Raw genomic sequence first — 21379 nt, 5'->3', positions numbered from 1 at the left:
CCGACACAATTTACTGGTACCAAGCAATGCCGGATTAGGTTTTAAGGTAATCTAACCAATATGCTCCCTCCCTCTCAACCACACTAGAATCACGCAATCTAGAATGACAATATCACAGCTACTTTGAGTCACTCACCTGCTAAACTGCATTGTGAATATGACCACACATCTTCCTTTCCACCTCCTTGCATGTTGTTTGGAGAATATTCCTCTCCAGACCCTATCTCTCTCACTCTGATTCTCTCCAGCACCACACTACACTCCCGCAGGCGTACAGGTTCCAGATCATTAATGTTTGGTTTGAAGTCCTGAGATTCTTCCTTCCCTGGTTCAAAGTGGTCAAACTCTACTTCAGGGAGCTCCAGTTTAATACCGATAATTTCGGGCACCTCTTGTTAACAGGAAGAGGTTCTTCTGTCTGGGGGATCTCCAATTCATTGTGCTCAGGTTTAATCACAGAGATTTCTGGCTTACTGCTGTCACACTGCATCTCACAGAGCTCCTGTTTAATGGGAAGGGAAGCCAGCCCACAGAACTCCACTCTAATGGGGACAAGTTCAAATTCAGGGAACTCCTCTTTAATCAGGACAGACTCCATCTTCACACTGTCTTACATTTTATGAATGCCTTGACTTTAAAGATAATGGGTTATGCAAATCTACTATTAGGTGGCACTAAAGAGCATGAAGCGCAGCATGTGATTCGGATCAGTGAACCTTTTGGTGAAGCAATGGTTCAAAGGGCTCAGTGATTCACGAGGCTTCACTTTTCCCATCACTACCATGTGGAAAAGCGAATTCATATTAGTTACATAAAAAGTCTACCGTGCTGAAAAGCCTACACTGTACGGTGTATGCTCACTTATGGTGTGTGTGTATAGGACCCAAAGCCGAAATAAATACGACCCCATCGGCTTGGGGTCCTATACATAGCGAGAATATCACATACATTGAGGTCTGTTCAGTTCATTTTATTGCCCCTTTCTCAGGCAATAAAACACAATTTCCCTGATAGTAGCATAGCTGCATCTCAGTCATAGTTTTATTAACTCTTTTCTTACATGCCTAATAGTATACCTGATAATTGCATACAATTGTGAAGCAGATTTCTTATGAAAATGTAAATAGTTCCTTATAACAGCATATTCTGTGTACATTCATACAACTGTTAGGCACACGGGATGTGCAATTAACAGGAATCTACTGCACGCACATTTAACAGGAAAATGCAATTACCATGTACGCAATTAACTGGAATACACTGTTCTTGTATAATTCTTAAACCTCTAAATTAACCTAGCATCACTGTATTTGCACACCATGGATACATTGTGAAATCATTAGCACAAAAACAAGCTAGAAAACAATATTGGTGAGTTACCTCTCATTCAAGTTGCTTTTGTCTTTTTCTTCATTTTCCAGAATCATGGCTATAAACAAGACTCCCGTTGCTAGCAGTTTGACCATCCCTGGTTTTAGAGTTTAATAAGACACACCTGAGCTTGTTACCTACACACTGTGGCTAATCAAGCTTGTAGTAAAACCTGGAATGGGTGAAACTTCTATGTTCTGGTAAGAGCTGGTATTGTGCTGGTTTTAACTGGTCATGGTGGTTCAAGAGGCTGCAACGCTGGTTGGAGAGTGGTTATACTGGTTCAATAATTTATAAACTGCCAAGGGAAAGCCAAGAAATTATGGTTGATTTTCCCATCAACAGAGCGGTTTCAGTTGTTTAAACACCTATACAGCGCATTCATTCAAGGTTACACTGCTAAACAAAAAAGACCAATACTTTCAAAACAACGAGAAAACGCTTTTTTTATATCTTATAAACTTAAATCTTAATGTTTATTTTGCAGACAGAAACGTGATATAAGACTCGGACACGTGATCCAGTATCGCATTGACAGCTTCACGGTTGCCTATAAAGGACTACAAACCCCATTTTTCAAAGCGCCAGAAGTCTCGTAGATTCTCGTACTCTACCGCCGCTGGGATTTGTAGTTTATTTTCCTCGCTGCTTTGCTGATAACCGCTACCGCATTTCCTTCCCTGAGAACACCAAGCCCCAGAATGCAGCGTGGATAACAGTGTTGCAGTCGTTTCGAGGGCCGGGTTGGTTAAATGGTGGAACTGTGAGGGACATTGGATGACTTTCAGCGCCTCACTGTAAGAGGGTAGTTCATTCATTTTCTAAATTCTCCTTTTCCTTGAACCATGGAGGCTCTTATCCCGGTAATAAACAAACTTCAGGATGTCTTCAACACGGTGGGCTCCGATGTTATCCAGCTGCCGCAGATTGCTGTTGTAGGAACACAGGTATACAAAAAAAAACAAGCAAAGCTAAATTTGTGTGGTTGTATATATTTTATATGGTATGTCTATTACGGTATAGAAAACAGAAAACAGACGACATTGCAGTATTACGTGAAGTGAAATATGAAAATATAAATGCGTACACTGTACTAGGAGGATACAAAACATTTTTTAAATAAAATATGTGCGTGCTAAGTTGTTCACCAGAATATGTATTTTACGCGATATACACATAATCCATATTTATTTAATGTACTATATATATTATATGTGTGTGTGTAATTACTCATCATGGCTGTGCTGCGTCGTGCGCAACAGCAGCGCCGCAGTGAAGATTTTTGAAAGTGACAGGTTAATAAGACAGGGCAAGCCAATGAAAACGACACAGAAACATGCACTGATAATGATGCTAAATGATGCTGTGAGTTCATACTGGTCAATGCCACGCATGAACTCCTCTGTAAACCGTGACTGTTAAGTCACCTTGCTTTCGATTGAGCATGTCTTGCCAAAGTGAATGTATCTGCCTGTGTTTCTGTCAATGCAAACGAAAGAAGTTTATGTTCTGTTTACTGAAATACATTTCCTTGATGCCGGTTTACTGCAGTCTTAAACATGTGTCCTTCTTGATCAGAAAGCTGGTTGTGTTGACAGTCTAGTTTGTTTATGTTCCCCATGCTCCCCCTGTGAAACTGAATGTAGCTATGTAAGTTTACTGTGAACCAAATATCTGCATTCGCATGCTACTACTGGCAGCGGGCAGGGATTATAAACGGTATGTCCTGGATCTACTACAGCTGAAACATAACTTAAAAAATGATGAGAGTTGAGAGCTAATATTTTGGGATTCTTCTAAAAACCCTTCCAGGTACTTCCATATGTGAATTTGAAATAATCTAGGACAGCGATGCGGGGAAGACACAAATTTAAAAAATAATAAATCCACTAGGAACGTTATCAGAAATATAACCCTAGTCAACTTAGGAGATACAGGATTTGTGCAGTTTAGAATTGAATCAAGTACATGTACATCAAGTAAGTACATGGTGTCTTGTTTTGTCTTTACCACCCGCTATGACTATTATGGCATTCCTTTAAATCGCTATACTCTGACATCATTTTTCCCACTGTATTTAATCCACCCAGTTTTAAGTTTAAACTCGCATTGGCACAATTAACTGCACCCCATGTTTCACATAGTACTCCTGTAAAGTGTATGTTCTTAACCTCCCTATGTTTCGAAACGCATCTTTTAAGTTATCCCATCTTCAGATGACCCTGCCCAAAAGCACTGTTAGAAAACCCTTTTTAAAGGACGTGGTAGTCTTCATCAACCTTGATCAGCCTCTGCATGTCGGGGATCTGCATCTCTGAGGGGGCCTTTATGTTATCTGGAGGTACAGCACATGTTTCCAGGTCCTGAGATGCTGAGATCCTACCACAGAACTAAACTAATTAGTCTGGGCAGCTGCAATGAGGCCACACCACCTCTGTGAAACTAGGGATGCTGCTGCCACTCTTGCTAGATTGTATTATTCTTTTCTTCTAAACATCAGTGTATTCAAACCATTCTGCCTGCAACAGTGCTGGTGCTCTGATTGAAATGAGTTCTGTATTGAGGGAACAGAAAACCAGCTTTGTTGCAGGAGGGAGCAGGATCTGGATACACTACAATCCTTGGAATCATATATTTTTTATTCTGGTGATTTGTCTTTTAGCATGCTCTTCATAATAGCTGGTTATTGGTTAATTGCACAGTGAATGGTACTTATTCTACCTCGTGGATCAAAGTCATGAATAAAGATCCCATATGTAGAGGATTATACATTTCATATTTGAGGTTTGTAAAATCTTAATGTTTCCCAAGGTATTACACAGATCGCAATTTGAAACATTCTCTGTGCAATCTCTTATTGCTTCCTGCTTTTGACCTATTTACATTACTGTATCTGTCTGTCTATCAGTTCAATAGCTTTTCTTCTAGACTGTACCACGAGCTCTAGATAATATACATATTAATAATTTTAATAGGCTTGATCATCCATTCTGTTACATGATTAGGATTGTTTCTTTCACTGGATAGTTATATGTCTGTGTGCATTCCCTGTGAGTCTCCCTCTACTTTGTGGTGCTGAGTCAAACACGTGAGAACAAAAGGGTTCACAACAGAGAGAGCTTGCTGTCCTTTTTATTAGCTGATAATATGCGAAGTCAAGTGACTGAACAATAGTTACTTTGTCTCCTATACTGTACAGTAAGTCCAAAGATAACTTCAGCTTTGAACCGCACATTTAAATAAAGGATTTTAAACGGGGATTGTGAATGTGCTTTATGGATAAATGCAGCTATCCTGCTTGTGTGCTGATCTGTTTGTCTGTCTGTTGAACGCTGCATGGTGAGCACGATAACTGCCTTGATATTGCACCAGCTTATCATACACACAATCTGTCTTTCTAGATTGCATTTGGCTACAATCTGATAAGCTTCATTTTATACAAATATTTGTACCCTTTCAGGCACTGTTTGATTATGATGGCCCTCTGTACATATGTACATATGTGTGTGCACCATTTTTAACTTTGTGTCTGTGCAGGGAGTGACATTAGTACACATGCATGGGATAAGATGTACTGGATTTCTGGCTGGTTACATGATTTATAATGTGTAAGTGATGTGCAGTATTATTTCCCTTCCTCTCCAGAGCAGTGGAAAGAGCTCCGTTTTGGAGAGTTTGGTGGGGAAGGACCTGCTTCCCAGAGGCACAGGGGTGGTGACTCGGAGACCCCTCATCCTACAGCTGGTGAACCTGTCCCCAGAGGATCGAAGCAAAGCTGCAGGAGAAGAAAACGGTACCTGCTGTAACTTCCCTGAAGTGTAACTTGATACCTGTATAAAATAGTTGATTGATCTTAACAAATGTATTCTTCTTGGTGTTTACAATTGCTTTGTAATGGATATATATAATTTTCTGTTTCAGTACTCTAGAGTTAAAAGCACCTGTAGTTCTCAAGCATGTCTTCTCTCTGAGTTCAGCTGGTACACCAGAGTGTAATCATTAAGCTGCCCACCCTGCAACACTGCATCCTGTGCATGTAAGAAATGGCATATTTGTTCAATGTAGTATTTCTTAGTGATGTACTTCTGAATTTTAAGAAGTCACCAGGGTGGGGTGATTGAAATAGAAAATTAAATACAAGGTCATTCAAAACAAGAAGATCACATTTAGTTAAGATAACTGGGATATTTCATAAACGTACCAAGTTGTTTTTCAAGTTTGTCTAGCTTCAAAGGCCAGATCAGAAACATAAAGTGGCCCTGTGCTGTGGGGTAAAGCAGAATTTTAAAATCTATTTATGACAGCAGTGTAATCCTATTAGGAGATCCTTAGACAGATGAAACCAGTTGGTACAGGCAAGTTTATATTGGCATGCAAGCTGTAGCATTCCAGTTTACTATGAAGTGTGTGGGGGAGAGAGAGAAAGAGAGTGTGAGAGCACAGTCCAATATCGACAGCATTGTATTTCAAAAGTTTGTATATCCCAGATTTAACATTAAAAAAATAAATAGCTCATCTTAATAAATGGTGAGAGGAGGAATAAAATTTTGTAATAAAAAATAAAATCATTTTAAAGCATTGGTTATTACCACTCTGTTAGAGTAAATGTACATACTACTTGTTTCCAAATGAGCAATTCCACAAATCAATTGTTTTCAATTGAATTTGAAAGCTAATCGATTAAAAGATCAGAGGATGATGACGTCGTTGAAATTGTTTAACAGTGTCTGTGTGGTTCATAACGTTGTCAGTGTGAAAGTGTGGCCACAGGGCTCACACCATTGTAGCTGCCACTGTGCTGTCCATTCCCCCTTTAAAGAGCCAGTTCATTATTATAGCACCACGGCATTGCTATTACAGATCATTTGATAAGGAAGGATTCGTTTTACTGTCCAATTTAATTTGTAGAATGTGAAGAAAACATACCAGAAAGCCTTATGCTACCAAAATCGTTCACACGTGGCCCCAGCCTTAGTTTATTATGAACCAAGCTTTAGTTGCTTGTTTTGGATGCCAAATACATGCATTATTTCAGGTATAGATACTTTTGAAGTAACATTTGGTTAGTTTCAAGTGGTTGGAAAGATAATAATTTCAGGTTTTGTGCTTTGAATCCAACAATTCCTTTGGGAATGATTGAATTATATGTTATGAGTGGCTGTCCTCAGATCAGGGAACTGTGAAACCCCAAACCAATGCGCATCCTCTCATCCTACATTAATCTATAGGTGTAAAATCTGTATAAAAGCATCAGCTGTTACCCTTAAGTAAAAGACAAGTATGCAACCAGAGCAACATAAACTGTATTGTATTGTTGCAGATTGCTGCTCCCCTCAAAGCTGTTATCTTTTCTTAGCCTCTGCGGAGATCAGCAATCAGCATAAATCTAAGAAGTTGTTTCTTGAGTTGTTTCAATTAGAATGATGAATTAGCCCCATGAACACCATTGACCCTCACCTAGTGGAAGAGAGCTCAATCCAGATAATTGAATAGTCAGTTTGTGCACTTTTTATCAAACAATACAAATACTAGAGATGTCGAGTATCCCTTTCAGTTGGAAATATATATCTCCTCCGAAACGTGTGCCGTCAGTCGTCCGCTTCTTTTCACTCTGCAAGCCCGTCATGCAGCCACCTCAGAGATACAGCGTCGGAGGACCGCGCAGCTCTGGGCAACTTGCAGGCAGGCCCGCAGGTGCCTGGCCAGTCTACAGGGGTCGCTGGTGCGCGGTGAGCCGAGGGCACCCTGGCCGACCTAACCCTCCCTCCCCCCGGGCGACGCTCGGCCAATTGAGCGCCGCCCCCTGGAAGCTCCCGTCCACGGTCGGCAGTGGAATAGCCTGGACATGAACCAGCGATCTTCGTAGAGGAAATGAGTCCTCCCCTTGGGATCATCTGAAATATCTAAGGATGTCATAATCCAGCTGGGCGTCCATGTGTAGACTCCAAGGGCATCAGAGGTCAGGTCTTAGCGATGTGATGTTTTGGGGAAGTATCTGTTTTTCCTATGGTGCTGTGTCATATTTCTACAATGTTTCAGAAAACCAAAGGGGTCTATTGATATGAACATTGTCGGATCTAAGTAACGCCACTGTTTAGATAATTAAAATGAGGCCCAAGGTTATGAAAATCAAACCTCGAACAGTGCATGTGAGTCTTCAGTGTACAGTATTTCTGTCTTTGTCTTTAAACAATGTCTTTGCTTTGATCCTCTGCTGTTCAAATCAGTTACTTAAATCCCATTCCTTGGTTTTTCTACCCAATTTGAAATGGCCAATGTTGCCTCACTGCTGTAACCCACTTACCAATAAGAAGGATCGAAGATCAATGGACGACCTAAGTCTTACTGTCCAACCAGTCGCCTCTTTTCAACCTGCCAAACCTAACCAATGGATGTTGCCAAGCTTCTGAACCAGAACTGTTTGGGAGTCTGACCAGTAGGATTGCAAGCCACTCTCACAATTGTTCACTTCTGTCATAGAGCCCTCTCCTTTTAAGCTTGCATCAACTTAACTGTCTACTCCACTACAAAAAGCCCAACTGATGTTCTGGCTGACCATACCCCTACTGTTACCTGCCTCTTTTGGCTGAGGTTTTGAAGTGAGTGTTAGCTGATCTTGCTTTAGTCCACAACACAGCACTGAGACTGCACATCTGAACCAGTTTCACTATCCCTTCTTGTATTTTTGTTTGATCTTTAAGCAGCCTTGTCGAATGCTTTCTGGCACTGTAGTGGTTTGAGTATCAGCTATTCCAGCTATTCCAGAAAGCAATTATTATTATTTGTTTATTTAGCAGACGCCTTTATCCAAGACGACTTACAGAGACTAGGGTGTGTGAACGATGCATCAGCTGCAGAGTCACTTACAACTACGTTCAAACTCACCTGAAAGACGGAGCACAAGGAGGTTAAGTGACTTGCTCAGGGTCACACAGTGAGTCAGTGGCTGAGGTGGGGTTTGAACCGGGGACCTCCTGGCAATTGCACAGGAAGTAGCAACAGAACACCAGGGTAGAGTTGTAAAAGTCTTGTTTTTGTTCTGCTACCAGAGCAGGGCATTGCTAGACATTTTAAACCAATCCGGTTCTGAGTATAGCTGTCAGTATTCTTCTTGGCGCTTTAGAAATTGTCATTGAACTGGGGACTTCTGAAGTAGTTGGATATGATCCATTACAAAGAAGTCTTCATACACCCAAAAATATTTTCTAGTTCATAGTTTCATTGATATTGTCCCCAGTAGGTATTCCTGTTGGTGTGTTAAATTGCCTAGCAGGAATGCCTGCTACAGTATATATTAATGCAAAATTATGGACAGGTTTCTGGGTTCACCAGTGCAGATGACTGTCCATAACCTTTTCTTCTGTGCTGTTTCTCTTCAACTGCAGACCCCAACGCATGGAAAAATGGACGCCTTTACAAAGGTTTCCTCTTTACTCTTGTTTCTTGTCCTCGTCTGTGTCTTGTCTGTGCTGTCCGCATGTCTTTGTTTTCCTATGGTTAACTGTGTCTCCTCCATGCCAGTATCCGCTTTAATGAAGTGCTAGCCGCCTGTGCTGTAGACAAACAAATGCTTCATGTGTATAGTCCACGCGTGATTTCTTGAGCTCTGATTAAAATGCAGATGAGTTCAAGTTTTCACATTCTGTTTTTCACTTTACCATCTCCATAACCCAGCTGTCATCCGCCATTCATTGTGCACCTGGTAAAGCTCTGCATGCTGGAATTATAGGGAAAGAGAGCCACAATCATACCACTTTATAACTGTGCTAAAATTAAGTCAGATTTAACCAAACACAGAGTTGGAGAACATCGGGATGAAATAAGTTCTGTTTTACCCCTTTTAATAAATTTGAGTTCTTGATTTATACCCCCGCTGTGCAGTACCATGTGGTTCAATCAGAATGTTCCTGTAAGTACAAACAGTCCAGAATTGAATACAGAAATAACAGTACAGTTGGCGCCACTTAATCGGGACACCGATAATCAGGATTTCTGCTTAAATGGGACAGAACTCTGGGAGACGGTTGCTATTTATGTCATTTAATTGGGATGTCACTTCGTTTAATTGGGATACAGTATTTTCAAATGAATGGAGATTGCTTTTCAGAGCAAGATAGGTTTGTGTAGTGCAGCGCAGTGATTACGTGATTACGCTGTGACTTGCGTAAACCACATTGAACTCTTGAACAGCCGGAATCTCCTGTGGGTTCTCGGGCTGCTGTGGCAAAGAAAGTTGCCGTGTCGACATTGCAGGTGTCTCGCCTTATGATAAGATATGATTTTCATTCTTTTTCAGCGATTTTAATTTTGTTTAGGAATTTACAAATGTTGACTTTTATTGTGATTTTTCATTTAGAAATGAAATAAAACAGTAAAAAATACTTCTCTCGTGCATGTCATAAATTATGAATATAAGTGTGAGTAAGGTCCTCTCGAATGCCTCTAGTTTAATTTGGACAGCCATCCCGATAAAGCGGCGTCAACTGTATTTAAAGGTGAGAAATAGTAAAATAGTTCATTTCTTTATCCATGCACGCAATCACGCAGGCAGATAGACCAGGAGTGTGTTCAATGAGCAGGGCGCCCCAGGGTGTTACGTGGCTCTCCTATTGAACGATGCGCACGCTGCCAGCGCTTCCGAACGGTAGCGAGTCAAGCTCAGAACTGCCTCGCTGGAGGTTCAAAATGGCCTACCTGTATTATCACTGCGGTAGCGAATGGATTTTTTAAAATATGGATTTATATGGCCAACACATGTATGATAAATAACATTTTGGCTTTTTAAAACTGATCAATGTGACAGTGACAATTTTATATTAGAAAAGGAAACGTGACAAATATGACTCCCGTCTCAAGATGCTAAACCAAAGAAAGTGTCAGTAACTTTACATTACAAAAATACAGTAGTAGTAATTCCATAAAAAAATATATACAAAAATTACAAAACTTAGCAACTGTTTTAATACACAGCGATTTCTTGTCTACTGTTGGGGAAACTGTTCAATAAATGCTTATGTTACAGGCGCCACGAGAGAGCACACTGCTTATTGAATGCACCCCAGCCCTGTTTTCTGGGTTTCAGATTTTTTAACAGTTCACCTGCCTGATTCAACTTGAGTATCTTTTATTTAAATTTCTTTTTTTTCCTAGGTATTGAATCTGAAGAATGGGGCAAGTTTCTGCACACAAAAAACAAGGTAATCTCCGTTCCAGTGCTGCTGCTCAGTGTGGGATGAGCCCGAATCAGAATACATTTTTGCAGCGTTGTTATGAATGTACTTTTTCCAGTCTGACACAAGCGTCTTGTCTAAGTGACGAAGTCCAAGGTAATTGATAATTGGGTTCTGTAAAACAGAGTGACAACTGTTCATTCGTTTGCATGCAGCTGATTTATGATTTTTGTTCAGAGCAATTGATTAAAAATATATAATCTGTATCCACAACGTGCAAGGCTGAGCAGCCGTTGGTTACATCCCTTGTATAAGCTATACCTCTTGTATCTCTTGAACACTAACCTACAGTAGCAAAAGCACTGCACTAAATTATACAAATGTGGATTGGAGTTGAGGCGTATAGTGGAAAACTATTGTCCCAGAGGGGGGATGTAGTGTCTGACAGGATTATTTTGCCCACCGCCAGAGGCCGTTTTATTAAACCTTGAAAGACAGATTTATCTGCATTCGTTTTATGGACATCGGTATATAACTCTCTGACAGCGTTTCAGACAGTGTATTTCTCCGCAGCTTCTAAGTCTGTGTTTTTGTTACAACTTTTGTGTTTTCAGCATCTTTTTCGTTTAGAATTTGTTGAAGCTTATCTTCAGACAGCTAAAGAAAACACGCTTCCGCTGTATTTTTTCTTTGTGATGTGATGGTCAGCGGTTGCCATGGAAATATGTACTGTTTCTATGAATATAGACTGTTAAGAACTTCAGAGGCCATAGTGCAATCTATATTCTGTCACGTGATGGTGTTTTACTGAATCACAGGGCGGATTTTAAAACCAAGGTTTAATAAACAGTACTATAACCCAAGTTACATTGTTCTAAAATGTGTTAAGATCTGTGTTGTACGGTTATTATGATGAAGTGAAACACTGGCGATTTTATTAGTGAGTTAAGGGATTAGCACCCATTTGAAAAAGACAACCATGAAGCCTGTATGTGAAAGATGTATAGACTATTAAACTAAATGTTGTAAAGCAAAGATTCAAACTGTAACACACATCGATAAATTGCTTCATACTTTACTGTGCTGTGTTTCAGATTTACACCGATTTTGATGAAATCAGACAAGAGATAGAAAATGAAACTGAAAGGATTTCTGGAAACAACAAGGTAACCCTGCTGATTTTCTGCTCGTACCCTTTGGCCCGTATCTGCACACTGAATACGCTACACAGGTTTACATTTTTAAAGGGAACTGGATTTGTTGTTCTGATGATTGTATTTTATACTGGCTTGCAGTGTTAAGCCCTCCTGTAAATCTAAAAAGTAGATTGTGCCGGTGTATTGATGGTACAACAATGGGGCAAAAATTATTTCACTCCAATGTGTCATTAATACCCCTTTTATGAAAAGGGACAATTCCCTTTTAATATTACAATACAGAAATAATTAATTAAGCTCTTGATTTCTTCAGTTGTTTGTAATTATAGAATGTATTAAATATTTTCAGGTTTAGGGCAGTAAAGTTTTATATATTATAACATACTCCTAACTTTTATGAATGCAGTTCTGACTTACTATGTCTATCTAGATGTAGACACTGGTGATTAGAAAGTTTATTAAAACTGAGTACATTACTCTGTGGATAATTCAATCCTCGTTCTTCTTTTTCCAGGGCATCAGTGCCGAGCCCATTCATCTCAAGATCTTCTCTCCTCACGTTGTGAACCTGACTCTGGTGGATCTGCCAGGGATTACAAAGGTAGAGCGATTCGTTATCAGATTTGTCACGATGCAGAGAAACAAATGTAAGGTCCGGAAATGATATGCATTGAGTTGAATCAAAATACAGATACCATTATTGGAGCACCATAACCCAGAACCTCTTTGTACGACTGCAAAACCAGGTTGTGATGAGTGAAGCAGAACAATGATATATACAAAGTGGTGTTCCTGCAACACCCTGGGGACTGTCTAGATGGATAAGTTGGTCACTGTTTTGAGGAGTGAGCCGGTTGAATAGGAGTCCACTATCAAGCCCCTTGTGAAATCTCAGAGATCCTTCTGCTTCCGCATGATTGTTGCTGAATAGTTGCACACAAACCTAGTAGATAACATGAGATGTCACACGATCACAAACATTTGCACACATTGCAGAATTTCACTCGCATTCTCCAGTTTTTGCCTGTCATTGTACGCAGTAGTGACCTGGTCTAGGGGGCAAGTGCTGGGTCTGCAGGAAAGCTATTAGAGGGTTGTGCCTCTTGTAAAGCGCTGTTTTTTTTGTTTAGGTTCCTGTTGGGGATCAGCCGAAAGACATTGAAATCCAGATCCGAGATCTGATCCTGCGTTACATCAGTAACCCCAACAGCATCATCCTAGCTGTGACGGCCGCCAACACTGACATGGCCACATCGGAGGCGCTGAAGGTGGCCAGGGAGGTGGACCCTGATGGTGAGAGATGTTACAAAATAACATGTGGTTTTGTAGTATTTTTCTATTTTATATGTTGCTGTGCTTTGTCTGTGTATTTCCTTAAATTCAACGTAAAGGCAAGCTTGTTGGAAGTGACCGATAAGGACACATTCCTTATTTGGGTATGATATATGGAGGTTGTCGGTGTCTGGTACTCTTCTGTTGATATCTTTTGTAGTGATCTATCATATTAGCAGGGTGTGTGTGAAATGCATGAACTGTGAGTGTTTTGTTTATTAGATGAACCAAAAGGATATCAAGCTACAGTCAGCACTCATGTATCCGACCCTATAATATTTTGACTACAGTGACGGTTAAACGAGTGTGACACATATCGGATTATTTCATCTGATTTGACGTGTATGTAGGTGAGCACATTGTAAAAAAAATCATGGGCTGTGATGGTTAAACAAGTCAATTGTAACATTGAAGAGATGGGCTTTGTATCAGAAAACTGGTGAAAGTCGGAAATCAAGTGTGACGGGTAAGTGCATTAATTTGTTACATATATATAATGAGGATTGATTTTATTCTTAATACAAGGATGGTAAAACGCGACTGACATGTATCTGAGTGTTGTATATCCGAGTGCTGACTGTATACTGGAAAAGAGTTAAAAAAGAAAGAATTGTTAAAGAGTTATGTAACCACTTGAATATGAAAAGGCTTGTTTAGAAAATATTTTGTTGGAATGAGGACTGCACATCCCTGTCATCCCTGAAATCCCAAGTCTGTCATCCCTGAAATTGGTACATTATGCATAAAATGCCTTTTTTGATTTGCGTGCGAGTTTTAAACTGACTGACTGTTGTGTTGAGCGAATCCTTCTGGGTTAATCTAAAAAACAAGACTCACACCAGTGAGTCAGCAACAGAGAGGAGGAGGACTGCATCAGTCATCAATCATACAGTGATTTCCTGTGTCTTGATTATTTATTGTACTGAAAAATTCATTCTTAATTGAGTTATCGGCGATAACTTTGATACTGACTGTCATCTAAACCTAAACAAATGATAAGCACCACTCTTACCAGGATGTTTTGTTCCGTTCTCTTTCTTAAATAATTCAATGTACTTTTTAATTGGGAAAAGAGAAATGAATGTAATGTAATTGAAGTCTCAACTGTTGTGGGAGAGTGAAAGGCAGATAAAGATAACTAGAGCTGTGTCATAGAGAAATGACTTACTTACTAGGGGAGTTCGAACATGTTGATTTAAAATTAACCGGAATATGGTATTTCAAAACTCATTATTATTATTATTATTATTATTATTTATTTCTTAGCAGACGCCCTTATCCAGGGCGACTTACAATTGTTACAACATATCACATTATACATTATTTCACATTATACAGATATCACATTATTTTTACATACAATTACCCATTTATACAGTTGGGTTTTTACTGGAGCAATCTAGGTAAAGTACCTTGCTCAAGGGTACAACAGCAGTGTCCCCCACTGGGGATTGAACCCACAACCCTCTGGTCAAGAGTCCAGAGCCCTAACCACTACTCCACACTGCTGCCCTGTCATTCCAAAGGTACAGCTGCAATCAAACCATGTGATCTTTATCAAAGGTACCAGGATGAAGCAGTTTTTATACAGCCCGCCTTTAGAATATTTACATATCCTAAATTAATAGGGGGTGGGTAGGGAGGAAATCAAAACAATAAACTCTCTGAAATAATAAATTGTGAATAGAACTCGGTATGTCACTGCTGTGTCTGTTAGCACTAATTTAAATATAGCTTGATATTCATGAGGCTTTTGGAAAACTGTAGAACTGTTTGATGTATACAGAACATTGTTGAATCCATTTAAAAAAAGAAAGCTTTCTCTAAATAAGATGCTGTGAATAGTGCCACAGTATTTTCTCACGGCTCTGTCTCTGTCACTCTCCAGGAAGGAGGACCCTGGCAGTCATCACCAAACTGGACCTGATGGACGCAGGCACTGATGCCATGGACGTGCTCATGGGCAGAGTCATTCCAGTGAAACTGGGCATCATAGGCGTTGTCAATAGGTAAGAAATTACCTAATGGGTGGGGTGGGGTGGGGTGGGTGATGTGTCTGTATTAAATGATGGGCTGTAACATGTTTTTGGCATCAAACACAGTGCCTGATGGAGCATTTGGAGGTATGAGTATGGAAGAAACCAATCCTAGGGCAAATAATTTGGATGTCCACTGTATGTCGCCGTACCACCCACCTTATTGGAAGTGGGGGGGGACTCAAACTTGACTTGGTTACATCAAATCAGAAAGAGCTGTCCTGTATCGAGTCTAATAAATTAATTATTTGAATTGTGCTTTGTGATGGTGGTCCACTATGAAAGGTGGTATATAAAATAGATTGATTGATTATGCTTTTATAAAACTCATCCGATTCTTTGTAGTGAATAGAGGTGTAGCAGTTCATTGTGTATCTAAACATTGCTATTCTTGCCCCTATTCTGACACGGGTCTACGCAGAGGCTTTAAAAACTGGTCCTTTACCTGACACATGTAATGACGCTCTAATATCATTCATTCTTAAAGATAAAGACCCATGGATTGCACTAGCTATTGACCTATCAGTCTTATTAATGTCGATTGCAAGATCCTGGATCAGGCTATTGCTATGAGGTTGGAAACTGTCCTTTCAAGTATTATACATGCTGATCTGGTTGGCTTTGTTTAAAATAGAGTGTCTGCTGACAATATGAGAAGATTGCTGCATCTTATGTGGAATAATCAGTCCAGATCTGCCCCTGTTGGTGCAGAAAAGGGTTGTAGAGTTGAGTGGAAATGTCTCATATGTGCCCTTTCGTGGTTTGGTTTTGCCCCTCTTTCAACATTGTTTTAGGGCCTCTGGCTGCCGCAGTTGGAGCAAATCCAGGAATCAAAGGTGGTGACAAGGAGCACAAGTTGCTCCTGTACGCTGATGATGTTTTGTTATTGATAGATGACCCAGTTGCTTCCATTCCGCCACTATTGGATACAGATTAATCTTTTTCCAAAATATCTGGATATAGTAAACTGGCATAAGTCTGAAGCCTTGCCAATATCCAAATTATGTCCATCAAGCACAGTGACCTCATGGAAATTTAAATGGCTCCCAGGTGGCATGAAATATAAAGGGAATTCTGCTTTCCCAGGATCTCAATCAAATGATTAATATTAACATTACCCCATTACTACAGAAAATGAAAACCAGTCTGGATAAATGGAAGATAATTAAACTTACCCTATGGAGAACGATGAATATTATTAAAATGATGGTTGCCCCACAATTTAACTATTTCCACAATGTTACCATTAAACATACCACCATCAACATTTAAGCATTTTACTTGATTTGATTATTTGGACCAAGGTGTAGGGACCAACGTAGAACTACATAATACATGGGTTCAAATAGAAAAGTCACTGACTCGCCACCTTTTTTCCCCATTGATGTTTTATCGCAACAAGCCCCAAAAAAGAGTGGGATTGACAGTGCTAACCCAATTTTAAAACACTCAAATGAGATATGGACAAATTTAAACAGACTACCTCACCCATATGGTGCGATAATGGCTTGATAAGGGAATACGGGTGTTGGGTGACTGATACAACAATGGGGTGTTTGTCATACCATGAATTGATAACTAAGTATAACTTGATTGGTAGTGAACAGTTTTGGAGATATTTGCAACTCAGGGACTGTGTATTACGACCTGCATATCGTGATACATATTGTATTGCGACTTGCATATTGTGATACATATGGCAGAGTCCTGTGCGGGTCCGATTTGTACGACCCACTACTACAGGACCCGACCCGAACTCGCAACCCGCAAGTGTTTGTCCTTTACCTACTGCTTGCGTCGACTGACTCACATTCACACACACGTATCTCTACCATTCTCCACAATGAGTTTATACAATAGGTTCTCAGTCTGTGGCCTGTGGACCACTGGTGGTCCGCTGGCTCCCTTCAGGTGGTCCGTGGAAAGGTTACATAATTACGGAAAGGAACCGGGGCATGGTTATAGATCCCGTTGCAAACCCAAAATGTCAGACCTTAAAAACTCAGCAACAGAAGCAGGAAGAAAATGCATACATGGAGAATATCTCCAAGTTAAAAAAAAGGTCTAAACTCTCTGTCCTTTATAGTTTTGGAGTGTCTAAATTGTATTCTATACTAGGGCGTTTTCCTGTATTGCGCTCACGTGCACTCAACACAGCAGCTTGTAAAGTAAGGGATAACGCATGACAGGGTGTGTGTTGTGTTGCATTAACATACAGCTGTAGTTGGGTTGGAGGAGCAAAGCGTTATCTCGCTTATATAATGGATACAATAAAAAATAAGAAGTGTTTCTATTTTTCAAAAGAACTAACCGTTTTATTATATACAATCCTTCTGCTTTGGAGGCAAAATAGTCCCTCAAACAAGGTCGTATTTGTTGTAAACATTAAACTGGAGGTTTTCAACTTTTCCATTTATTGTAAATAATTAAAATAAATGAAGCCTCCGTGCTGGTCTCAATCGCTCCATAAACAGAGCTGACATAACCTGCAATGTTAGCTGTTAGTGACCAAGCATTTAAAAATACCAAAAGAGAAGCTAATACAAAAATACTTTATTGGCATTTTTAAATTATTGGTCACTAGTCTATCATTGCAGTTTATGTCCGCACTCTTTACAAAGTGATTGAGACCCACACCGAGGCTAACATAACACAATTGAGTACTCTTGATCAGTCAAATTGCGCACTGAAGCATAAATTATCGTAAGACAGTTTAGGTTTTCAAGACAAACTGTTTTTAAGTCGATTTACCATTTCTTTGTTTTATCAAATCAATAAAAACACAAGCTGCCAAAGTATTTTTGTTTTCTTTGATTTCATGAAGTTGTTGACTAGTTAAATCTTTGTGTCTCTTGCTTTTTATTTTTTCTTGAAATTCTATGCCTCCGAAAAGATCAAATGTGACGAAAGGAATGTCACTCATTGTTTAAAAACTTTAAAAGACCCCTCACAACAATATGTATATTTATTGTGAATTTAATATGTTGTGTATTGATAATTTATTAATTGTACTGTGCATCGCAAAAATAAGTTCCGCCATGCATTGTACAGTACTATATAACTGCATGGTAAAAGATCCTCAACAGCCAATCAGCGCGCAGCATCCAAACATTCCGTTTTATAAATAAAGATTCTAGCTGGAGATTCGTAGCTCCGACTGTGCTGGGACCTCATGGATGTAACTTCACAGATTATGAATTCACACAAATCAACTTCTGCTGTAATTCAATTTAAAAATAATCTTTTTTTTTCCCCTCTTTGTAAATTTTGTGTTATGAAAAGTAAACTAGAACCGTTCTTTAAAACTCCAATTTTAAAATAACTTTGCTCACAAAAACAGGCCCACACATCACCTTAAAACAAAGAAAGGTAAGTCTACGGTTATTCTTAGTATTATAGTGTTTTTTTTTTTATGTGCTTATTTTTCAGTCAGCTATACTGATTATTGTGTGGTCCGCCAATATCAAAAAGAAAATTCAGATGGTCTGGATATATTTTAACATGGTAACATATTAACTATCCTTTACTTACTTTACTATAAAATACCTGTCTATTCCTTTTGTGCCACCAGCTGAAAGGGAGCTACACCTGTGTTTTCACAGAGATGTTTTCAGTTTTATGGCTGTTCACAAAAACATGATGACAGGGTTTACAATCAACGAATCCAGTCACATGTTCATTATTTTCATTCTCTGATTCCAAAAGAATTCCACACTTCTGATTTACCTCTCACACTACATGATATAAACCCTGCGCTATCTTTTGTTTCTCCACAGATATTTTTAATATCACCAAGCAGATGTGATGAAGGGATCTTATGACGTATCAGACAAGCAGCAAAACAAACAGAACTGCTTAGTCAGCTGACTCCTCCCTAACTGCCTTCTGCTTTGGTGCAGAAAGTACTTTTACCTTACGTTATTTGGGAAAGGGTTACATACGAGTACGCTGAAAGGACACAACGTTTTTGACAATTCAAATTCAGACCCGAGTCTGACCCGATAAATGACATTTTCTGATCCACACGTAAACCACAGACCGCGACAAAGTTAATATTCCGACCCGAACCCAACCTGCTTTGCGGGTCACCAGCGGACACCATTTCGGCCGCTTTGGTGACTTCATCAGCAGCACAGTCTTCAGCTTGTTGTTTTGTATTGCTTTGCAGGAGTCAGTTGGATATCAATAATAAGAAAATCGTGGCAGAAGCCATGCGAGATGAATATGCCTTTCTGCAAAAGAAGTATCCTTCTCTAGCCAACCGGAATGGAACCAAATACCTGGCCAGGACTCTGAACAGGTACAGTCTTCATGCATTTTCTAAAATATAGCTACAGAACCGGTTGTGCAATTGCAATGGACATTTATTTCTTTATACTGTATAGACATTTTTTATTGTATCTGTATTTGGATTTAACACTTCTATTCAAAAGGCTTTATGTACTGAAATGTATGTGTTAGATTCTCAGTCTTTTTTAATGTGTTAATTTCAAAACAAGAAAATCTGTCCTTCCGTCACCTTTACAATGGAATACCAATCAATGGCAATTAACTTCCGCACAGTTTTAAAAGTGGATTGGAAGCACATTTTCCTCTCTGGGGTGCTTTTTTATTTATTTATTTTGTTTGTTTTTTATTATATTGGTTATATAATTGTAAATTATATTCTGTCCTGGGGGGGGGCATAATAGCAATAACAGTTTGTAATACAACAGGCTTTGAATATTTGCCACCCCTGTATGTTTCAGGTTGTTAATGCATCACATCCGCGACTGTTTGCCTGAGCTGAAGACCAGAATCAATGTACTGGCTGCCCAGTACCAGTCTCTGCTCAACAGCTACGGAGAGCCGGTGGAGGACAAGAGTGCCACGCTACTGCAGCTCATCACCAAGTTCGCTTCCGAGTACTGCCACACCATCGAGGGGACCGCCAAGTACATCGAGACCTCCGAGCTGTGAGTGGGGCGAGACCACGCTGACTTTTTCAATCAGCCATCAGCAGCTGAAAATTGTCTGCATTTTCTCTTGTTGGCTTTTCTAACAAAAGATACATCTTGGTAGCAGGAGCACTGATCCTTTTTAGATTTCAAAGACTGTGAAACATGGTTTATTGTTAAAGCCCTCCTAAAGCAGGACTTTTGCACAGTAAATATGCAGTTTTCTTATGCTTTTCCCATGTTTTTACCATAGTTTGCCATGTTTTTAAATATGCTTTACCATAACTCTGTGCTTTACAATGCTTAACCCTGCTTTACAATGATTCACTATGCTTCATTCAAATTTGCTATGCTTTTACTGTGGTAAACTTTTATAAGAGTACAATTATTGATATTATTTTTTCAGCACAATAAATAATCCAGACAAAACACATTATTGAATTATATCACAATTAATATGTATTATTCCAGCTGTACCTGTGAGTGCTGTTGGACTGTTCCAGTAATCTTGTAGAAATGGGTCCACATAATGCGTCTTACCTCCAAGCTAGCATGGCTGCTGTATTACATCATGTGTTAGTCATATGTTTTTTTTTCTTTTTTTGTGGTTGACCGAGACAATACATGGATTTATAAAATGACTTGGAAAAATTCAGCTGCCTGAGTGGATAAGCTTGCTGGGTATTCATCGCACATTCAGAATGTGTTTTACTATTTAATATCTGTGTACTTATTATTATAAGGATGATAAAACACTAAAGTGCCTTCCTGAAATGACAGATCTATAACATGATTCAATTCCAGTTTTGTTTCTTTGTTTTAGAAGATTCAGTTCTATATATATATTTTTTTTTATTGCAGGTGTGGTGGCGCTCGGATTTGCTACATATTTCACGAGACTTTCGGCCGCACATTAGAATCGGTGGATCCTCTAGGTGGACTCACTACCATAGACGTTCTAACTGCCATCAGAAACGCCACGGTGAGTGAAATGATTACATTACAATGCTACTTCAAACACATACATGTACATTTAAAGGGCTGCAGCTTTAAAGCACAACTGGCCAGGTACAAGGGAACACTTGGGGCTGATTATGGAGCCTGGCCTGCTGAAATAAATGTGTACAGAAGCCCCCTTTTATAACGCTGTATTTGGGAACCAGGCATTATAACGAGGTAGTACCGATTTCAGCATACAATCCAACTCAATAGGCTAGATTTATTAGACTTTTCTTTCAACGCAAAGTTTGCTTTTGTTAGTGGAATAAAGAGAGATTAATGTTTCAGCTCAAGTTGATTCTGAGGCTGTTTTATTCCACGTGGTAAGAAGGGGAGCAAACATTGTACCTGAGCAAAAGCTGAGTAAATCTGGGACA

The 21379-nt window shown here is 39.5% G+C and overlaps 1 protein-coding gene across 4 annotated transcripts in view; it reads left to right on the top strand.

Moving 5' to 3' along the window:
• The first annotated feature begins 1884 nt into the window (after positions 1-1884).
• Positions 1885-21379, top strand: part of LOC117419839 (dynamin-1-like protein) — a 30631-nt gene continuing 11136 nt past the window's right edge. The window contains exons 1-11 of one of the 4 annotated variants that reach the window (XM_034033103.3): positions 1885-2318; positions 5017-5164; positions 8757-8792; positions 10522-10568; positions 11636-11707; positions 12213-12299; positions 12829-12991; positions 14919-15039; positions 19235-19366; positions 19815-20021; positions 20865-20985. In XM_034033103.3, coding sequence (XP_033888994.1) covers positions 2217-2318; positions 5017-5164; positions 8757-8792; positions 10522-10568; positions 11636-11707; positions 12213-12299; positions 12829-12991; positions 14919-15039; positions 19235-19366; positions 19815-20021; positions 20865-20985 — 1236 coding nt within the window. In that variant the 5' untranslated portion in view covers positions 1885-2216. The remainder of the gene's footprint in view (positions 2319-5016; positions 5165-8756; positions 8793-10521; positions 10569-11635; positions 11708-12212; positions 12300-12828; positions 12992-14918; positions 15040-19234; positions 19367-19814; positions 20022-20864; positions 20986-21379) is intronic. The other 3 variants (XM_034033105.3, XM_034033104.3, XM_034033106.3) reach the window with 3 other exon arrangements.

The sequence above is a fragment of the Acipenser ruthenus genome, chromosome 14 (genome assembly GCF_902713425.1).
Source record: "Acipenser ruthenus chromosome 14, fAciRut3.2 maternal haplotype, whole genome shotgun sequence".
NCBI classification, from domain to species: Eukaryota; Metazoa; Chordata; class Actinopteri; order Acipenseriformes; family Acipenseridae; genus Acipenser; species Acipenser ruthenus.
Note: the sequence above shows the minus strand (reverse complement) of the source record. Positions and strands in the feature narration are given on the sequence as shown.